The sequence below is a fragment of the Nesoenas mayeri genome, assembly GCF_963082525.1.
Source record: "Nesoenas mayeri genome assembly, chromosome: 2".
NCBI classification, from domain to species: Eukaryota; Metazoa; Chordata; class Aves; order Columbiformes; family Columbidae; genus Nesoenas; species Nesoenas mayeri.
The window spans coordinates 140691856-140712129 of record NC_137543.1 but is presented as its reverse complement, the minus strand read 5'-3'; the positions used below and the strand labels follow the sequence as shown (position 1 = coordinate 140712129).

General features: G+C 36.1%; 1 protein-coding gene across 1 annotated transcript in view; it reads left to right on the top strand.

The window, feature by feature from the left end:
* ZNF804B (zinc finger protein 804B) overlaps positions 1–20274 on the top strand; it is a gene marked incomplete at both ends in the record, with an annotated part of 232700 nt that overhangs the window by 195264 nt on the left and 17162 nt on the right. The window contains 1 exon segment of the mRNA XM_080339612.1: positions 5764–5907. Within this exon segment, the coding sequence (XP_080195738.1) occupies positions 5764–5907 (144 nt within the window).

Sequence of the window (20274 nt, the reverse complement as noted above, 5' to 3'; positions counted from 1 at the left end):
ATATTTGCTGAAGATCTGAATAGCCCTGCTGGTGTCTTTCTCTGAATTCATATGCTCTATAAGGCTGATTCAAATCAGCACTGATGATTTTGATGGTAAATAAGTTAGGAACAGGTTTATGACTCCTTAAAGCTCTCTGTCTGTCCTATTAGTTCCAGCAGGTTTGTACACTGAAAGGCCGGTAGGACATGCTAAAAGCATAGCACTTCTCAATCTCAGCATTCTAGAAGCAAATGGAAGTGCATATAATTGAAAATGCTGCAGTAATTGGCTGAGTGTGAAAAATATGAAGATGTATTTATTTGCAGAAGTTAGGAGCTGGCCTCTGTAAGTCAGATGAGAATGACAGTATTTGCTGCTTTTGAAGAAAAAAAAATCCCTTGCAATAGATAACTCTATAATTCCTCTCTGTAGATCTGACACTTGCAGAAACAAGCTATGCATAACATTTTCAAGGTTGAGAATGGTAGAAAATGTGTGAGGTAAATGAAAAAGTGCCATATTGCTGGTATTGCAGCTGAACAAAATTACTTGCTTCTTATTCTTATTCAAACTTCCCTAGCAATTTTTTTTAGTTAAGACAGCAGAATCTTCTCCAGGGGAAAAATAAAATAAAATAAAATAATTAAAATAAATAAACAAAAAGGCAACATTAAGGGAAAAATTTGTTAATTCACCCACCCTGATGTTCAGGACATTTGTGTTCTTCTCAAGTTTCACACTTCACACAAGTACTTTGATTGCTTCCTGCATCCTATCACCTGTCCACAGAGTTTTAGAGTTCTTTAAAAATCTATTTTGTTGTAGCTGCAGAAGAAAAGATATGAGGGCATAAAAATTATGTGCAGCTATTCCACAAACTGGTGAATGAGGAAGAAGTAGTGAATGAGCACTCAAAATGAAAGTTCTACAGTTGCTGTCTCTATCCATTCATGTGCAGGTCCTGACCACCCAGAGATGTTCTGTGCCAGCCCAAGCAGTTCCACAGATTTCCCTTAAAAATGTTATGTCCAGGTGCTCACATGATGATCCAATGAAAATAGGAATTACAGGTTGAAATCTAGCTTGCCTAATTCACGTGTAACTTGCTCTTAAGCTTCTTATCCTTACTGTCCTGCTTGAGGATCTCTCAAGTATGTCCATATCATTTTCAATTTGTGGGTACCAAAACTGTCCCAAAGACTATATCTACACTTTGATCTGCCCCAACAAGCAGGACCAGTCTCTCAGGACCAGTGATTTAGAAAAAAACATCCATCCTGCACCTCAGGGCAAAAAAGTTATGTTCATACTTGTCTTAAGTCTCCTCAGGTCTGGGGAGTATATATACCCTTAGGTATAATTGTATTTGGTTTTATTTCTGTCTGTTTGAAAAAGTCTGAGAGCTACGTTAAAAGGCTGCGTGGGTAGATCTTTCGTGGCATGACGCTGCATGTGTTTTTATGGCATGCAAGTGTTGTTTGCCTCGGGGAATGCCATGAGATGGGGATGCTGGGGGGAATGCAGTTTGATGGTTGTTGGAAAACTATACAGAGCATAGAAAGCCTGGTGAAGTTTCATCCTTGTTGCCTGTAGATTGTGATCCCTGAACTGAAAGTTATTCTAGAACTGCACTAATTTTTATTTCAAAGGGAACTAGCAACTTCACTCTGAAATGAAAACCTGAGAATGAACTATTACACATGGAGTGGGGATGATGGAGAGCCAGGTTCCAGGAGCCAAGTTATTTGATGGTGTAGATGCACCAAATAGTATTTTACAGCTGACATTTCACCAATACTGAATCAAGTGGAATCATTACCCTCAGCATCTTACATATAAAACTGCTATTAACATGTCAGAATGTGATTTGCCTTGACTTTCATTTAATTTCTTTTCTACTCTAACCTCCTGGACCTTTTCCCTTGTATTAGCGTTTACTCAGCTATTCACAACCTAGTATTGGTGAATGTAATTTCCCCCTCCAAAGTGCAGCATTTGATACACATCTTATTGAATTTTATCTTGCTGATTTTAGACAATATCTCAAGATAATTACAGTAACTTTGAACCCTGATCCTGGTCCCTAAAACATTTGTCTGCCCTGTGCTGTTAATTAGTATTATTCATAGATTTCATACATAATTATGGTTCACTTTGTCATCTGAGTCACTAATGAAAACATGTTCAAAATTCTTAGATGTAGAATATAATTCTGTACCTTATTTATGTGCTTATATTTGTACTATTTCTCCTTTAACCTCTAGTCTGAAAGTCCCCAAGGCACCTCAATAGTTGCATCAGTATTTAATACTTACACTCATATCTAATCTGGTTCACAGAATTATATTTAAGTTATCAAACTCTAACAACTCTGATTGCTTATGTCCCAAAAGAGGAAGCAGTCTGACACTTACTGAGCTCTGCATTAATTTGAGTTAGCTGTTCAGTCACTGATTTTGCATTCCAATTTAGAAATAGATGACCAAAAGTGGGGTTATGATGTTATAGTTTTCTCATGTTCTATTTACAATCACTACGTATTTACTGCACTGTATTTGTAGAAACACATGGGTTTATAGAAAACAGCCTCTGAAAGTTTTACTGTATCAAGTGACCTACTTTTCACCTTAGTCCATTTGAACATAGCAGATATATTTACTATCAGTTACTGAGGAAGGCAATGTGGTATTATTTTGTCTAGATCAGCACACTTTAATGTCCATGCAGTCTATTAAATATGTCTTACAGACTCTGGATTTAATAAATGATTTCTAATTGAGTAGGTGTCGGTGGCAACATTCTAGAAAACTCAGTTACATGGGATTTTTCATTGATTTTCCCTATATTAGAAAATGAAATGTCAGATATCATTAATTGCATTTTCACAATAAGAAGCATACTGCAAAAGCAGCTGCTAAGTGAAAGCACTTCCAGCCTAACACGCAATAGAAGTATTCTTTTAAAATTAATCCAACATATAAACATTTATTAAAGTTATGTGCCTCTATGGGCCAAATTGATGTGAATGTAATTAAAATCTATAATATGGAACCATTTTGCAGGTGTGTAGGAAAAAAAGGCATTCAGGTGTATTCTGCATTCCTTTATCCTTTTACAGTATACTTATCTGCATCCAGCAACGTAGAAGGTGGTTAACCCATGGTTTCTAGGAGTTCTTACTTACAATGACTGCATCATCCCTGACACTTGCTTGCACTTACTATTGTCCATAGCTCAAAGACAGAACTTGCAAGTATACATATTTACCCAGGCTATATGTCATTAGTGAGTAGCATATGATCCAGAGTGAAGTTTATGAGACTGTGACACACATATTCATTACCAGTGCTGGTACCCAGTTCAGAATACATTGGTGTATCTTTCTTGCTTTTCTGTGTATGTATTGATGTAGTCAAGAATTAATGATCACATATCTTTCCTACAAATGTAATTCTACAAATTTTCTTTCACATGATCACATTTAACATGCCAGAATTGACCGCTGGTCTCCATATTCCTAGGGAGATTATATTAGCAGTCTGGATATGAAAATTAATTTGACTATGCACAATTTACTGTAGTGCTAGAACTTCTTATGCCTTTGTAGAGAAAGAAAAATCCATGACCTTTCTAAAGTATGTGATGTAGCATTCAATTTCCCTGCATCTGATCGATAAGCAAGCAGGAAATTATATCTTTTGCCATGGTAGACAAGCATAATTAAGCAATAAGGCAATGAAGGTAGTTGTGATTATCTTAGGATGCACCTGGGAGCTGCCTTGTTGCTATTTTAAAACATCTTTATGCTAGGGAACTATATTAATTTCTGCTGAGAAAGATAAAGTTGGCAGTTTGGAACGCTTGTGAACAGCAGTTTCAGTTGTGCTTCACAGAGAGTAATGTGGTGTGTTCACCCCAAACAATTAGGCTTCTCCTTCAGCAGAAACAAATATGGAGCAGGCTGTAGACATTTAACTGAAAGTTCAGACCCAGAAAAAAAAAACAAAACAACCAAAAAAATCCAATCAAAAAATGCACTGTGCTTTGGTTGGCTGCCAATGAGTGCAAAACTTACATTTTTACCAGTTTAGAATAAAAATATGTTGCCCTCAACACTTGACTTCCAGGGAACACGTCTCTGCATAATTAATGCTATTGCATCCACATTCTAATTTATGCATTTTAATTATACCAAAGATCTGGTGAATAATTAATGCTAGCAAAACAATGGGTCTGAAACATAAGCTGAGAAGTAGCACTTTTTAATGGGCTTTGTAGATTTAAATAACTAATGAAAGCTATTTAACTATTTGATTGTGAGAATATTTCCCCTGATACAGTCAAGTATTAACAACTATTATTGAAAAGTCTCTTAAATGAAGAAATGTTAGCTCAGGCTACCTGTTTTGACAATTGACCGCTCTGAGTATACCACAGTACACTAATCCATCTGAGCCATATACATGCAGGAAAGAGATTTATTTGGATGTTTGCCCTGTGAGAGGGACTGACATGTCATTGGCATCATCTGTAAGATATAAAATCAAAATTCCAGGCACAAAATTTCTCTTTGACCTCCTGTCTTCAAGCAGGTCAGCTCATGCAAGTTTCATGGAGAGATTTAGAATCGAATATAAAGAAATACAATATAGAATTCATTATCCCTGAGTTCAGCAATCTAAGAATTAAGGATGTAGGCCAAGTTAGTAATTTAGAATCTTGCAGTGGTCAAAGGAAAGAGAAGGCATCTCTGGAGAGTTTCATCTCATCCTGAAATAGGTTTTCGAAATAGATAGGATTAATCACCATTTGGCCGTGGCTATCATTTTTCTATTTCTTGCAGAGAAAGTTTGGAATATTGCCTTAGAGCATACGTCTAACTTCTAGGCAGTCTAGTTTAGGCAAAGTTAATTTCACTAGCAATGACAGCCTCTAAACTACTATGTGAGAGAGACCTACTCTCACCAACCTGATGGTGTAAGGACCACGGTAGAGCAGAAGGACTTACAGCACAGAGCTGTCTGAAGCTCAATGCGTCACATTATAGGACCTAATTGTGTTTTCCTGTTTTCTGCTGTGTTTGCCTGAGCCTGGATGTGAGCTCATGCTCTTGTCGGTGGCTGTGGTCTGTGTTGGATGGGTGACAGATACATCCAGTTTGGGTGGGATAGATGGCATGTCCCCTCACCCAGCTATGGGGAAGGGACAGGGTGACAAGGAAAAGGCTCTCACTGAGGTCCCTCTCCTCCAGGGAAATCTTAGCTGGCCATAGCCTGTTGCTTGCTGGCTCTGCTGAATATTTCACAAGGTAGAAAGCAGAACACAAATCTGCCTTAGTATCAGACCAAAACTATTTTCTTTCTTCTGAGCAACAGTACCTGAAAGAGCAGACATGCCTTGGTGCTGCCTGGGACAATGATGTGAGAGTGAACAGATTAACTCCGCGTACATCCACCTTGCGCCTTACGTCTTCTTCACTGCTCAGCTCTCCTGCCCAGGAGCTGGGCAGTGTCTTGACAGTATTTCTCTGCACCCCATTCCTCTCTACTTTCCTTACTACAGTTCCTACAACAAATAGTAAAAATAATTATTCAGCTGTTTTATTAACCCAAACTTAAGACCAAAGCCTCCTTACCATGTACTTTGATACTGGGATGGAACCCTGTGGTCTAGCAGTGCTTGTCAGTCTAGTGTTTCTAAGGTGGATGACAAACATAGTGCTGAAGCATGACCTCACCAGGATCTGTGGCAAATTGTCTCCCTCTACTTCTGCCTTTGCAGGACTATGCTGAGAAGGAGAAAGCTGCAGCCAAGGCTCTAGAGGATGTGAAGGCTAACTTCTACTGTGAACTATGTGACAAGCAGTACCACAAACACCAGGAATTCGACAACCACATCAATTCTTACGACCATGCTCACAAGCAGGTAAACCTGACAAATGTCTGTGCATGTCACAGTAGTCCATCTTCCTTCCTGCTTGGTTGTGGGAGGTTTCTAAATTTTCCCAAGTGGAAGACAATGTAACATTTGATGGTTTTGACCTCAACATGCTACTTTTCATTAAAATAAAATGAAAAATATTCATTGTTTTAATCTTCACCACAATTTCTTTTAAGTCTCTTTGACTGAAAGATCACTGTCAATTGTTTTAGACAGGTGTTCAACACCAATAATCATTCTGCATTTGATATATTTAAATGTGGAATTACTTATAAACTAGAGACGGGGGATGATCACTTCCTCAAATATCCAAGTCCCTCTTTTGGATGCGGAAGGCATACAACCATGTTGTTCAAGGGCAGAAAAAGAGTTTATTTTTTTTTAAAAAGCAGAAGGTTCTGAAGTTAAAATCTATGTCTCAGAATATTTCTCAGAGTGGAATACCTTTTGCCTTGCATGCAGAATGTAATATAGAATAACGGCTGCTTTTGAATGACATGATATTGGATTTTTGGGAAAATATAATAGATGCTAATTATTTGTCATTAGTTTTGTATCAACTTTATTAAATCTGTATGTGGTAGGTATACTCTACACTTACATGCTCATCCTTCTATGTCTGCTTCCTGCATCTTAGTTTTTCTCTGTTTTTAGCAAAATCCACATTTCAGTTGGCATTATACAGGAAAAATGCAATTAAATCACATAAACCCTTCAGAATTCAAATAAAATTGTTCGCAAAGTTCAGGAATGAGCATTTCTGAATCTCTGATGTAACGCATCACATCTGCTAATCTAATATGTAAGAAGTCAGAACCAGTAATAGGATTCCAGAGATGTTTTTCTACTAGCACTTACATGCATTATACAGTTCAAGTTCTCATGTATTGTGTGTATTCAAGTTGCCAGGGTATTAGTACCCTCTGGGTGATCACACTTGCGGGTGCACAGGGGTCAGGAGCTACTTTGCAAATATATGAATCATTTAGAAGCCTCAGGTATTTCTGACAGAGACTAGAAACAATACATGTTGAGTAAATCAAACAGAGCCAAAGGCAAAACTCCTCACTCTAACTGCAAATAATCTTATTGTCTTTTGCAACACTACGGAGCATGTAAATCAGTTTGGAATTTTCTGTATACATCTATCACAGCACTGCATTAACAAACTTGCTAGCACCTGTCCACTCGTCATGCTGGACCATCCTGCTGAATTCAAGCAGCCCAGTGTCAGCTATCCATGGGTATTAATGGGACTCTTTTGGCCCATCACTCCAAACTAGAGCTAGATTCATCTAATGTATCTATGTATTCAATAAAAAGAAGATCCTCACATCACCATTGCATTTATTAATCCATGAAAATGGTTATAAGAATACAAAACAAATGCTTTTCCAGATCCTAAACATGTGACTCTAATCCCTATAAATCCGTATTTGCTGCACAATGACTTTTTGTCACCCTTCAGCTGTTTTTTTTTACTCATCAGAAATGCATCTGAACTCAGACGGACCCATTTGTGCCCATCTCTCTTCACACACTCCCCCTGCAAAGAGCAGCTTATGCGCAACAAAACAGCCTGACAATACATCATCTACAATTGGGCAGGGGAGGTTTTGGCAGCTTTCCGTTATTAAAGGGAATGTTTAAGCAATAAAACTCTTTTTAATTTTTAGTGCTTTAAAAGCTGCCAGACATAGTATTGGGAATGAAGAGTCTGCATGGAAACACACAGCACATGCAGAATATCAACTGGCAGCACAAGCTCATCCCATCCTGCCCTTTCAGATGTAGTTCAGCAGCTCAGCTAGCAGAGGATTAGCTAGCTATCCTCCTGATGTGACAGGTAATTCAGGCTCTTCTCCTCTCTCACTTCTTGACTGCTCAGCCAAGTCTGGGAACAGCATTAGCTTGCCTCTAGGAACAGTGTGGATGTGTTCTTTCCTCTGAATTTTATAGTTGGTCATAGAAGAGCCTTTATTCTTCTTCCTTTTATCAGAGTAATCTTCAAAGAAAACAAGTTAATTTATGGTTTCCTGCAGTTTTAGTTAGCTTAGCTTCAAAATGTTTGTTCTGGGAGGGATAGTAGCCACCAAAAAGGCTTCTTTCTCCTAAGGTGTATTTTCTGTTTTCCAGCAGAAATTTGAGTGTACCTTTAGTCATCCACATGGATATGTTCTGAGCATCATTCTTCTAATGGAGACTAAATTAAAATGAGGGACTCTCTACATCTCATAACAAAGAGTGTAGTCCTCCCATGTGATTTCGTATTTATCTGCTACTACTTCAAAATTTTTATTAAAGTGGCAATGCTGTTTAGAGAAGATATAAAAGCAGAAAAAAGAATATTGCAGAGCACTTTGTCATAATCCTTTTGTTTCTCTTCCAGAGGAAACAGATTTTAATCAAAGACTTATGACTATAATCTCCAAATATTATGATTTTATAAAATTAATTTTGTGATCCTTTTTCTTATCTATGATTTCAACTAGTTGTTAAAGCAGTAAGTATAGAGTCTTGGACACAGCAGTTGGCATAGCAGCCATACCCTTCCCTGTCCTCAGAGGACAGCAAAATGTTAGCACAATCTGGCCTTGTTTCCAGAACTGGTCTTTTTGCTGCATGCTGTATACATTCATAGTTATATATATATAAATACAACACATTTATATGTTTATATGTTTATATGTATAAGTACATATATACACACATACGGATACAAAGAAAACTTTGACAGAAAGTCAAAGATCTCCCCTGCCCACATCTTGTCTTCTAACACTGTAATTACCCTGGAAGGGTCTAATATGATTTATATATATATATTTTTTGAGTAATATTGTCTGAGTATTAAGCAGGTCTTATTTCTTTGGTTATCTTGACAACACTGGTCTTAATTAATGTTGCCAACATCTTTCCAAGCGCACTACTCTATGATAATTTTTTATTGATATTACCTGTTATTGGAAATTAATTTCTCTCAGTGCAAGGCTGGATAAAATGAACTCAGAAATTTGAGCAGAAGGCTGCGCTCCCACACAGCTTTACCTGAGCTCTCCGTTGTGCAGCCTGACACTTAACAGGACTGAGGCGAGAGTGTGGGTGACTTCCCTGGGAGCACCTCATCTTTCATCCTCATACAGACCTCTGCATACATGTCTCATTGACACAGCATGTATCAGCTAGCCCACTTGAAATCAATGGCTTTATTTCCTTTGTGTTTTTCCTTTGCTATGAAATACATGGCTTCATGAAGTCATGGGCAGTAGCATATTTGATAAATCTGCAGTATCTCTCATCAAGCAACAAGATGAACAATGCTTGCTCTCACTTGATTGCTATGTTCTCTGCAGCAAAAGTTAACTGCATCAAAACTGATTACTTTGGATCTGTTGAAATTATCTGAATGCTGAAAAATATAAGGGTCTTGGTGTAAATGCACTCAAAAGTGATTAGTATATAGATAATCAATATAGGCTGCTGCCTGAAAATATATACATGTGAATATATGTTACTTGCTACGCTGAAAATAATATGGATGTATAGATTATTTAACAAGATTGTAAGTTACATGCATCTATAACAGGAAGTATAACTTGAGCAGGGATGTCTGTTTGGTTAACATTATTAAATGGAAGGTTTTAATACCTCTAGATCACAGACAGCATTCATCCATTCACTTAATGTCGAAATAGCTGGAGCTTTCAATTTTTGTATAAATAATCCTTAGCAATCAACAAGGCTTTTATATGTCAGCAAAGGAGAAAATCACAAATCTGTTCCATGTACTGCAATATAATAGTTGTGGTGATGATAATAATAATAACAAAAGAACTAAGCAGCAAAGAAAAACAGGGCTGTATTGCCATCTTGGGGTTACAGATGACAAAACAAGTCTTAGTTTTGTTATCAAAATTTAGCCATGCAGTTAAATACATCACATTGTCTCATATAAAAAAAAAAAATCTAAATTTAGTGTTGTAGAAGCAGGCAGTACTGTCTAAGTAGGTGAACAGAACTTTCAGTCTACATTAGTTCACATGGATGTCCCTGTATCTTAGTATTTAAATTTATGCATACTATCACTTGGGTATATTTTTTGCATGAAAGTCTGATTTACTGTGTACAGCTGTGGGCACTTGCCGTTAAGACTCCGTGGTGCATGTGGATTTAAACTACAATTCAGGCAGAGATTTAGCTCCTTTTAAACATCAAAGCTAGCAATTATGTTTACATTTTAGCCAACTTTGCCTCTTACCACCTAGAAAATGCACAGATAAGTGAACACAGAGAAAGCTCCAGGAATGAGTGTAATACTGAGATTTTGTTCATTCATGTTTAGGGTGTTTTTTCCAGCATCTGCATGCCTATTGGAGGAAAAATCACATATTTTGGATCTCAGGTACACCTCTCTTATTACCCAAACAATTTTCATTTGGAGAAAAGGAACCGCGTTTGGCAATATCTGAGAGATTTCATCGTGATATCTGGACAATTGGATAAACACAGCAACACCAAGAAACCTTCTTCTGGACAAAGTACCATATATCTAGCTGTAAGAACACACTAATAAAACAGAAAGTGCTACACCAGGATGAAGGTCCATGACTATGTGTGCTTGTGTAGTCTCTGCTTTTTGCCCTCTATACAGTAGGACAGTGGCCCCATCGTCCCACTCTTGTACTCCCACAGAGACAAGGCTTATGTCCTTCCCTGCAGACCCTGCTTCTGTTTTTCTGTATCAGGCCATTAAGATCTGCCTGCTTTTTTTAGGGCCAGGCTGTGCACATGAGATCTGTGCTCTCTGTATCCTTCTCAGAAAATTGCCTGAATAGCAGAGGAACTTGGCATTTCTCGCTCTCAGTGAGTGGTGCTGTTTGGAGCCATCAGCATTCTGGTCCCGTAACCTCACAAAAATCACCTTGGTTTGATGTTTGTTAAGAAATACATGCATACTTCTAATAAAATTTTCATATTCCTCACATCCCTAGTAAGAAAGCCAGAACCAGAACTGTATTAAAGATAAAAGGAGTCAAGCAAGAAAGACAGTAAAATGATGTTAGATTCCCTCAAACAGCTGATTTATAAATGGACTTGAAGTGACAAAGGAATTTGGTATGTGTGGTAGGTATTGTCCTCCTATTTTTAGGTACCAATAGGTTACTATGCTCAAAAGCAACTGTTATGCACGCAAATGGCTATACTACATGTGAGCAATTTATAGGGTGTAAAATTAGGCTTAGTCCTGAAAACAATTGTAAACTTTCGGGGATATATGCCTATAAGCAGTTCCACAAAAATAAATGAAAATATCAAAATGTATAAAATTAAGGATGCTCAGAGGTTTTACAAGAGAGGGGGTTTAGAGACAAAGGTTTTTACTTATTAGATATTTTTTCTTCCTTCAAACATTAACCATAAGTATCTCTAATGAGATTAGATGCTTCTGACACATAAATCAAAATACTGAAAGTATGACTCAATATGGCCAACAGTTTCTCAGTGTTTTCCACAAATTATTCTTCAATTTCAGTGAAATGCTCATTTATTTTAAGCTTCAGGCTTATTACCAGTTTCTGTTTCAACTATCACCATTACACAATTACTTAGAATAATCATCTGTGCCAGTATACCATTTGTCAGACACTTCTATTTCATCACCATATTTATTTTCTCTTGTATATTTGGTGAATTTTATTTATTTTGTTCATCATTCTATAATACACATACTGATTCAGTTATTCCTGTTATTTCCTTTTAAGTAGTTTTCCCTTGGAAACAATATACAATATATTATTTACATTTCTGGCATAAGTCTTGTTTTATTTTATGTGAAAACCAAAGCTAAAAACAAGGAATTTGTTTATCCTATAATTTCAGTATCTTTTACCTTAAAGACACACTGTTCCCTTGAGCATTCTGAAACCAGTGATTTTCTTATTGTTGCTAATGCCTATGCCATTTATTACATTCTCTAATTTCTGTTATAGCTTCACACTTTCTTAGCTTCTCATTATATATTGATTTTGCAGTGTGTGTTCTTCTTTATACTCCTAAAAATTACTTCCACTCTGACTGTAACTGTTCCCGAAGAGCAAGTTTTCGATAATTTCATTTTCTCACACTGCCTTCCACATAATTAACTTTAAAAAGTTCTTCTCATTCTTTCAGAATTTGTTCTTATGAAATAACTCCTGTTACTCTTCCCTTTTGTTCCTGAATTAGTTTTGATTACAAACTAGATTACCCCACGGTTTCTACTGGGTTATTAGTCACAACACTGGCTGTTATGCTTAAAATTAAGGTTTCCAAACACTTTGTATTTTAAGACCCAGGTTTCTGTTGCTCTCAGAGCTTGGGATTATATTTTCTTTCTGGATCCCACACTTCAGTATGTTTAAGTGAAAATACATATTATTTGCAAAATCAAGAACAGGGAAGTGATAAGGGGCCATAATCAATTCTGTTTGGACAACCTAATCTGATACCATTATGTATCTGCTCTTCAACATTTTTAATCGCAGGTTGCATGGGGTTTTTTTCCTAAGGAAAACTCCCTGACTCAGTACTGAAAATGGACCATACTTGAGGAATGAATCCATCTTGTGCAGGGGTTGAAGCTGTTGGCTGCAAAATAACTGATGATTTGAAATGAGGGAAAAACAGGAGGAGAAGAAATAGGTTTAGGAACAAATTATGGGAATAGGTGTAACGGACAGAGACAAACTCAAGAACAAAAATGCATGGAAGTATCACTCTGAAATTAGAAGACAATGAAAGGTGTGTACAAGAAAGGGGGGGAAAGGTGTTACATGAGGAAGGACCTGAAGAAATAATCCAAAAATAAAGGGAAATATCAGGATAAAACACAGAAAGGGACTGTCAGTGTCAGCCACTTAGAGTCACCTATGTCTAAACCATTCCACTTGGAGCTGGGGAACTGAGTGAATCAACCAGATAGGCTACATGAAAATCACATTTCACGACTCTAAGTCTGTTAATAAGAATATCACAGATATTATAGTGGCACAAAATCACAGAATCACACAATCACAGACTGTTAGGGATTGGAAGGGACCTTGAAGGATCATCTAGTCCAATCCCCCTACCGGAGCAGGAACACCCAGATGAGGTTACACAGGAATGTGTCCAGGCAGACTTTGAATGTCTCCAGAGAAGGAGACTCCATAGCCTCTCTGGGCAGCCTGTTCCAGTGCTCTGTCACCCTCACTGAGAAGAAGTTTCTTCTCATATTTAAGTGGAACCTCCTGTGTTCCACTTTGTAACCACTGCCGCTTGTCCTATCATTGGTTGTCACCAAGCCTGGCTCCATCCTTGTGACACTCACTCTTTACATATGTATAAACATTAATTAGGTCACACCTCAGTCTCCTCCTAGCTAAAGAGACCCAGCTCCCTCAGCCTTTTCTCATAAGGGAGATGTTCCACTCCCTTAGTCATCTTCGTGGCTTTGCGCTGGACTCATCTTGTCTTGAAAATGTTGTCTTGAAAATAATACCAAGGACTTACACAACATAAAAATTGGCTGGGGTCTGAAAAAAAGCAAAGAATGGAATGTATAATGCTGTTGTTCATGTACAATTCCATCTTTTAACATGGATAGATAATATAAGACCTAAACACTCTATTTTCTTGGCATGAATGTTTCTGTTATTTAGAAATAGAGAAATCCCATCTTTCTAAAAGCATGTTTGCATCACAGCTGCTGTGCTTCAAAGTACATGCAATCCAGCATCTTTGAAATGCTGAAGTAGCAGTGCAGTGAAACAATTAGATTGTGTCACATCACAGAAACTGATGTAAATAGAGGTTACATAAAGCAATAAAGAATTACATCAGCATTTAACCAAAGGAATAGTGTACAGCATACGAGCAAAAGCAAAATAAAAATATGGTAATTCCATGTCATCACTGTACTTAGAATATTTATTTCGCCACCTTGAAATGATCTTGAAGTGAAGGTTTAACTTACAATATCATGCAAGATTTTCTTAAATGTTATGAAGCGAGGCTTGTATTTACAGCAATGCTACCCAGAGATACCTCAATTGCACACTACAGCAAGCACATGTACCCCAGTAGCTCCGTAACAGCAGAAGCAACATTATCAAATACCACTGAGCATACTCAGGTGATTGGGCATGACCCAAGGCAACAGGTTCCAAAGAAATGTCACCATAAACAACTCTTTATTTTAAACTTACAAATCTGTGCAGGTCAGTAGGCCTTATTAAGAACTGCTGAACCTGCTGCCCTGGCAATGCTTTGCTGCTTTCTTATCACTCAGTGATGAAGTAAATAAATTGGCAGTATTCATCCTTTTTAAACTGTGTGTTGCTTAAAATAATGAGATTCCTTTCATCATTAGCCCTGAAAAAACTTCTTGCAAATAATGCACAACTTCTTTTAAATTTAATGTCTTGATAAAATAAATTGTTAAACGCTAGATGCTATGGAATTACACTTGGTGTTCTTTAGAATGAATACTAATTAACATGTAAATTAGCAATTTAACCCTCTTTAAATTGGAAAAAACCCCACAGGACACCTAATTTCATAGTTGTTAATTATGGTCCAATGACTGTAAGATATTTCTTAAGTATTTCATTATATAAGGAATTTCAGAAGTGTATTATCAGATTTTGACATTTAAGACATAGCAATAAGAAGAATGTCAGTTAGAGGAAGTGCTCTTCATTAATGCCTGTGTTGTTGTCCTTTCCATTCTTCTCTGAGGATAAACTTTTTAATTGCTAAAGTTTTGCAACTAATTTTTCAAGCAGGAAGAATGGTTGATGCTGTGTAATGGATTGCTTATTCAAATAAGCAAGAAATCTGAAGGATTAGATTAGTAAGAAAAGATGGTGCCAAACCACAGACAAATGAAATTCTGCCCTGAAATATGAGTTTAGCTTTTAATTTTTTACAATAATTGCCCACCCAGAACACGAAGGAACATTCTTCTTTAATTATATTCAGACTAAATGTGTGTTAAATCTGGTTGAAACTCAGAATCTCTGGTTCAAATAATTTTCCATTGTTTCAAAATGTGCTTCCCTTTCAAATATGGATAAGGAAAAAATGCTCAAAAACAAATTAAAATCTTCTGATATAATTCAATACATTTTGAAACAAAAAGCTTTCTGAAACATTCTGTTCAAATAAAAAGTGTTTTTGAGCCAGTTAAGCTTATTTTTTATACTGTGTGAAAAGGATTGATTAAAATCAACATATTCCTCTTTGATTCTTGGTTCTGAAATGCTAATACATGCAGCAAATAGGATATTACTTGAGAAAACAGGATAAATATGGATATCCTAAAAATTTATGTTCAAATTATTATTCCCATTTTCAGTTAACCTTTTGGGCAGTCAGCCTGGAGTTGTACCTGTATTGTTTAATGAACAAGATAAATTGTATTGAGCATTGCTGTTCTCCTTTTAAGTGTCTGTATTCAGATGTCTTCTCCACTTTTTGAAGGACCGGAATAAGGACAGCGGAAGTAGAATATACAGAATGTTTTCTACCTACTTCTGTCTAACATGTTATCGTTTGTGCAAAAAGGTCTGTTCGCCATGAGCTAATAAGAACTGGGCAAGATTGAACACAGATGTACATTTCATTTCATGTGCCAGCATCCAAAGACTGGCAAACACTAGGTGATATTGCTTATAAGCCACATATTTTGCACTTTTTTGTTTTTGTTGTTAGACCAGTAGATATGGAATAACTGGTGTCATCTTAAGGTCAGGCTTCAGGTAGGGAGGTAATAGGGACAAAGCACTGCCAAATGCTATGATTGTCTTTGATTACTGTCTGTTCACATATACATTAATTCGTATTTGTGGAGTGACTTGCAGAGTAAGGTACTATTCAGCCAGACTAAAGAACCTGTTGTGCAGGTCACAACGCATCTTACCTGGGGCAATTCTGTGCCATGGTCAGCTTTTCAGAAATATTAGGTAACTAGCTTTGCTAGCAAAATGTTACACCCTGAAACTTTCCCAGAAAAAATGTTTCTGTTGGCTTCTGCGTAACTTTGGAATAGTGTTCTCTTGCTCGTCTCTTTCCCTTCTCTGGAAAAATAATAATACTTCCAATCCCACTGGCATCCACGAAGTATATGTGGCCCTGTGAACTTCTGTCTAGAATCTGCATCTATTATAGTTCTGTTCATTTTTGACTGTCTGTACCTTCAATACAGTAATTAATGTGCAAAAATGTAGCTGGGCAATTGATTCCTGTGGAGATTTAAAGTCGTGTTAATCAGCTATGTTTGTGTTTGAGGAAAGGTACAATGTACCTTGTATGTCTTTAAGGGACTTTCATAGCAGAAACAAATATTTAAAAACAAAAGAGAAACATATCTGTGCATCACCAAGACAGTAATAAAAATGGTGAGAATAGTAATTTATTATCCTTACTTAGTAAAAAGCATTAATTAACTTCTTTTAATGTGTCTCTAAGGGAAAAATAAAAGAGGTAACCCAGACTAATTATCATTTCACAGCTTTTGCAATTTCATAATAATTAGGCTCCACCAGGAGCCATTAAAAAGATGAGGGCTCTTTAAGCATCTTCTCTGATTGCATTGCAAGGGAATATCTAGAGAAATGTGGATGATATTCCTGTGAGTACCAAACAAATATATTATCACAGGTGATGGAACAATAAAAATCAAATGTTTCCTGAACAAAAAAAAAATGGCAATTTAACTTCTTTTTTATTTTAATGAGGAAATACTATTTTTAAAGTCGAGTGGTTTTGCAAGAGTATAAAAAGATCAAAATCATTTTTCATTTGAAAGGTTTACATAATTTAGTTTCACTCAGGTTGAAATGGTTCCTAAACACCAAAATACTTTGCTTCAAGAGTATTACTTTAAAAAAATACTTCTAAAAATGTATTGTAAAGTATTTAAAAATACTTTTAAAATATTGATTTTAACTTAAGCAGACATTATATTTACTCTCCTTGAGATAAAAAAGTGAGGAAAACTATAACTTTAAGCCTATTATGTTTTGTTACTATTTAGATGCATTGACACCAAGTCACTTATAAGCACTTGAAATGTTTCTTTTTTTTAAGCAAGTTTTCAAAATTTTACTTCTTCCATTAAGACTAAGAGGTAAAGAAATCCCAAATGTCAAACTTTCCTGTGGAGCAGAAATTCTGGTTCTTTAAACAAGTGTGTAACTATAGAGGAGCTGACAGAAGCCCCCTGGAACCCTTATGCTCGTAGTTAACTTTTCTCTGCTTGTTCTCAGCCCTGAACATGTTGATGGATTCTTAGTGTTGCTTCTTTCAAAACAGACACTTAAATATTGATGCTTAAAAGTGCAAGTGCAGTCACATTACATTGCTCTGTATTTAAATTTTCCATTTAGGATCTGTGAGATTCAGCAGTTTACTAAATCGTATCCAGCAGAAGCCATATAACCTATTGCTTGTATTCTGAACCTGTCCTGCACCTCCAGCCTTAGATAAGGATCTTATTGTGTGAATGTCAAATCATAATTACTTGAGGAATTATTGGTAAAGTAATATGTATAGAAGTAAAACAATACAATTAATTAAATTACATTGGTATCAATATTTGTAAACAGAAACATTGCCTAAAAGATACAATATAATTTTTACCTTTTAAAAGGAACCCAAAATATTCAGATTAACCTCATCTTGTTCTTCAAAGCAGAATTCAGTCTTTTCTTCAGCTGCTAATGACTGTTTTTTCTAAGTTTGGCATTACTTTCATATCATTTGAGCCTGGATTACACCAAATGTTCTATTCATTGATGTAATTATGGCCCTCAACAGCTCATGTCAGATTCTGTTTCCTTCTCATTTTGCAATTTAGCACAGTGTAATGTCCCTTAGCTTGGTTAAAAAGAAAATGAAGATTCTGGTCTGCAATTCAAAAATAATTATAAATTGGACCTGTACACATGCAAAACAGTAAGTCATATCCTAATAAATATGAACACTGAGTATATGAGAATTGTACAATAATTGTTATAGCAATTTTCTATTATTTCTAGGAAATTAACACAATTTTTACACAATTCCTTACTCATTTTTGTACAAGGTCTTTCTAAAAGCTAGATCAATAATACCTGGAAAAACAATGGAACATTTTTCAGAAGTTAAAATGGTGCAGCTGCCCTACTTCTCCTTGTCTCCAGAATAATTTACAGTATCTTTTCAACCTACTTACTCCAAATAATATAAAGTCACTATCACAATAGCATTGCTGCATATTTTGAGAAGGTTGTTTTTCTATTTGAGTACATGAACTCCCAACTTTTTTTTCAAGAAATAATTAAAATTCGGGAGTGTATAAAAATATGGATTACTAGAATAAGAAGCCACAGCATAAACAAAAGTTCAACTTCAAATTTTACAGGAATAAAAGTTTCCTGGGAGGGAAGGTTGGTTGTGTCACGTAACAGGCAAAAACTTTGAGAAGAGACAAAAAGTATTTCAGCAGCAGTGAGTGATAGATCAGCTTTATAATATTAAAAATGTCCATGCCTACATGAAAAAGTAAATGCATGTTTATAGCATCATTTGATGTAAGAGTGAATACAAACAGAAATTGTCTGGAGCATGGGTAAGAGTGGGACATCAAATGTTGCCTCCCATAGCTGCACAACATACAAGGGGATAGGAGAAGTCGTTTGTGATTGCTCTTGTAGAAGTACATCATGCTCATCTCCACCCCCTTTCCAGGGAACAGTTTCTACAACAGTATTAAAAGTTTTGAATTATGAAATTGCAATTGAAGGTCTTCAAGTTGCAGCTCAGTGATACGTTATGCACCAGTGGGCTGAACTGCATATCTCGACCACGTACTTGCTTTTACACCCCTCTCTTATAAAAGCTGTAGGCACTGCAGGTTGCAACAGTAGGACATTCAAGAGCACAAACCACAAATACCGAATTGCAAATAAATAATATTTTAAGTATGTGACAATAAAAAAGGCACTAGACAGGTCAAAATATCTTTGCCTTTTTAAACTGGAAAATTAGGACATCATTCAGTCTGCACAGTTTGGTCATCTTTTTCCATGACACACTGCTTTTGTTTAGAAGGCACCTTGTAGCTTTTGTTATTTCAGAGGGAAATGTTGTTGTTGATCTGGGAAGAGAGATGGCTAGTTCAAGCAGAGGGAAGAAATGACAGTAAAGTAAAAAGAGATAACACATAATAATGTGAGAAAAATTTGGAAAACAATTACAAAACAAACAAACAAACAAAAACAAAAGTATAATAAAAAGTATAAAAAAGTATAATAAAAATAAGCTTTTTTAAAATGCATTCTCAGAAGATTGTCTCAGATAATCAAAGGCTAAACCAGGCTATTGCAGGAGCAAATTACCCTGGTGAAAAAAAGAAAAAAAAAAAAAAAAGGACATCTGTTCATCTTCTCCTGTAAATAAACCACAGACTGAAACATAAACTGCTACTCCAATCCCATGCGTGAAGAAATTAAAATTAACAGATTATCCATCTGAATTTGCTGCCTCTGTGAGCCTCCCTTCTGTCAAGAATAGCACAAAAATACTTCTTCCACATCACGGGTGTCTAAAATCTTTAATCTATACCTTATTAGCATTATGATGATCAACACAGGCATACAGGAACTTAAAAAAGCCAAGTGATTGTGTTTATTAAACACAAATAAAATATTTTTATATTTTTATATAAATAACAAACTGTAACAGACACTTTTTAAAGCATACTAGTTTCATAAAGGTGAATGAGCTTGCCAAATGGACTGGGAGGAGGAATTCAAATGGAAGATATGAGAGAGACCTAGGAAATTTTAAAGGGCACTTGGCAGATTGTTTAAGAACCCAGATCCCGCAACTGAAAATGACAGAATAGTTTATAAATACATAATCTCATTTAGAGGGAAAGTCAGTTTTCTGTGTCTTAAATGTAAAATTAAGGAGAGAAAGGAAAAATGGATGGTAAAGATCACAAATCAGAAATGAAGAATTTGGAAAAAGTGATGAAGGAAGTAAAAAGGGCAAAAGGAAAATCTGCAGTCATCAGAGGTGAGAGCAAGAAAGTTTCTGAAAATATATTGAGGGCATAAAGACTCTTCTTCAAGTATAAATAACTTACTTGTTATCAGTGATGTGAAAAGGACTATTCAACAGTTTTCTATTCTATACTTGGGGCAAAGTCAGATGATTTAGTCACATCTATGACGTTTATGATGATTGTGAAGTACTACTCTACCAATAGCTAAGAAGGATATTAAACTACATAATCTAGAGCTAAATATTTTTGTATCAGCAGATTTCAGGTGACCAGCATTTAAGTAT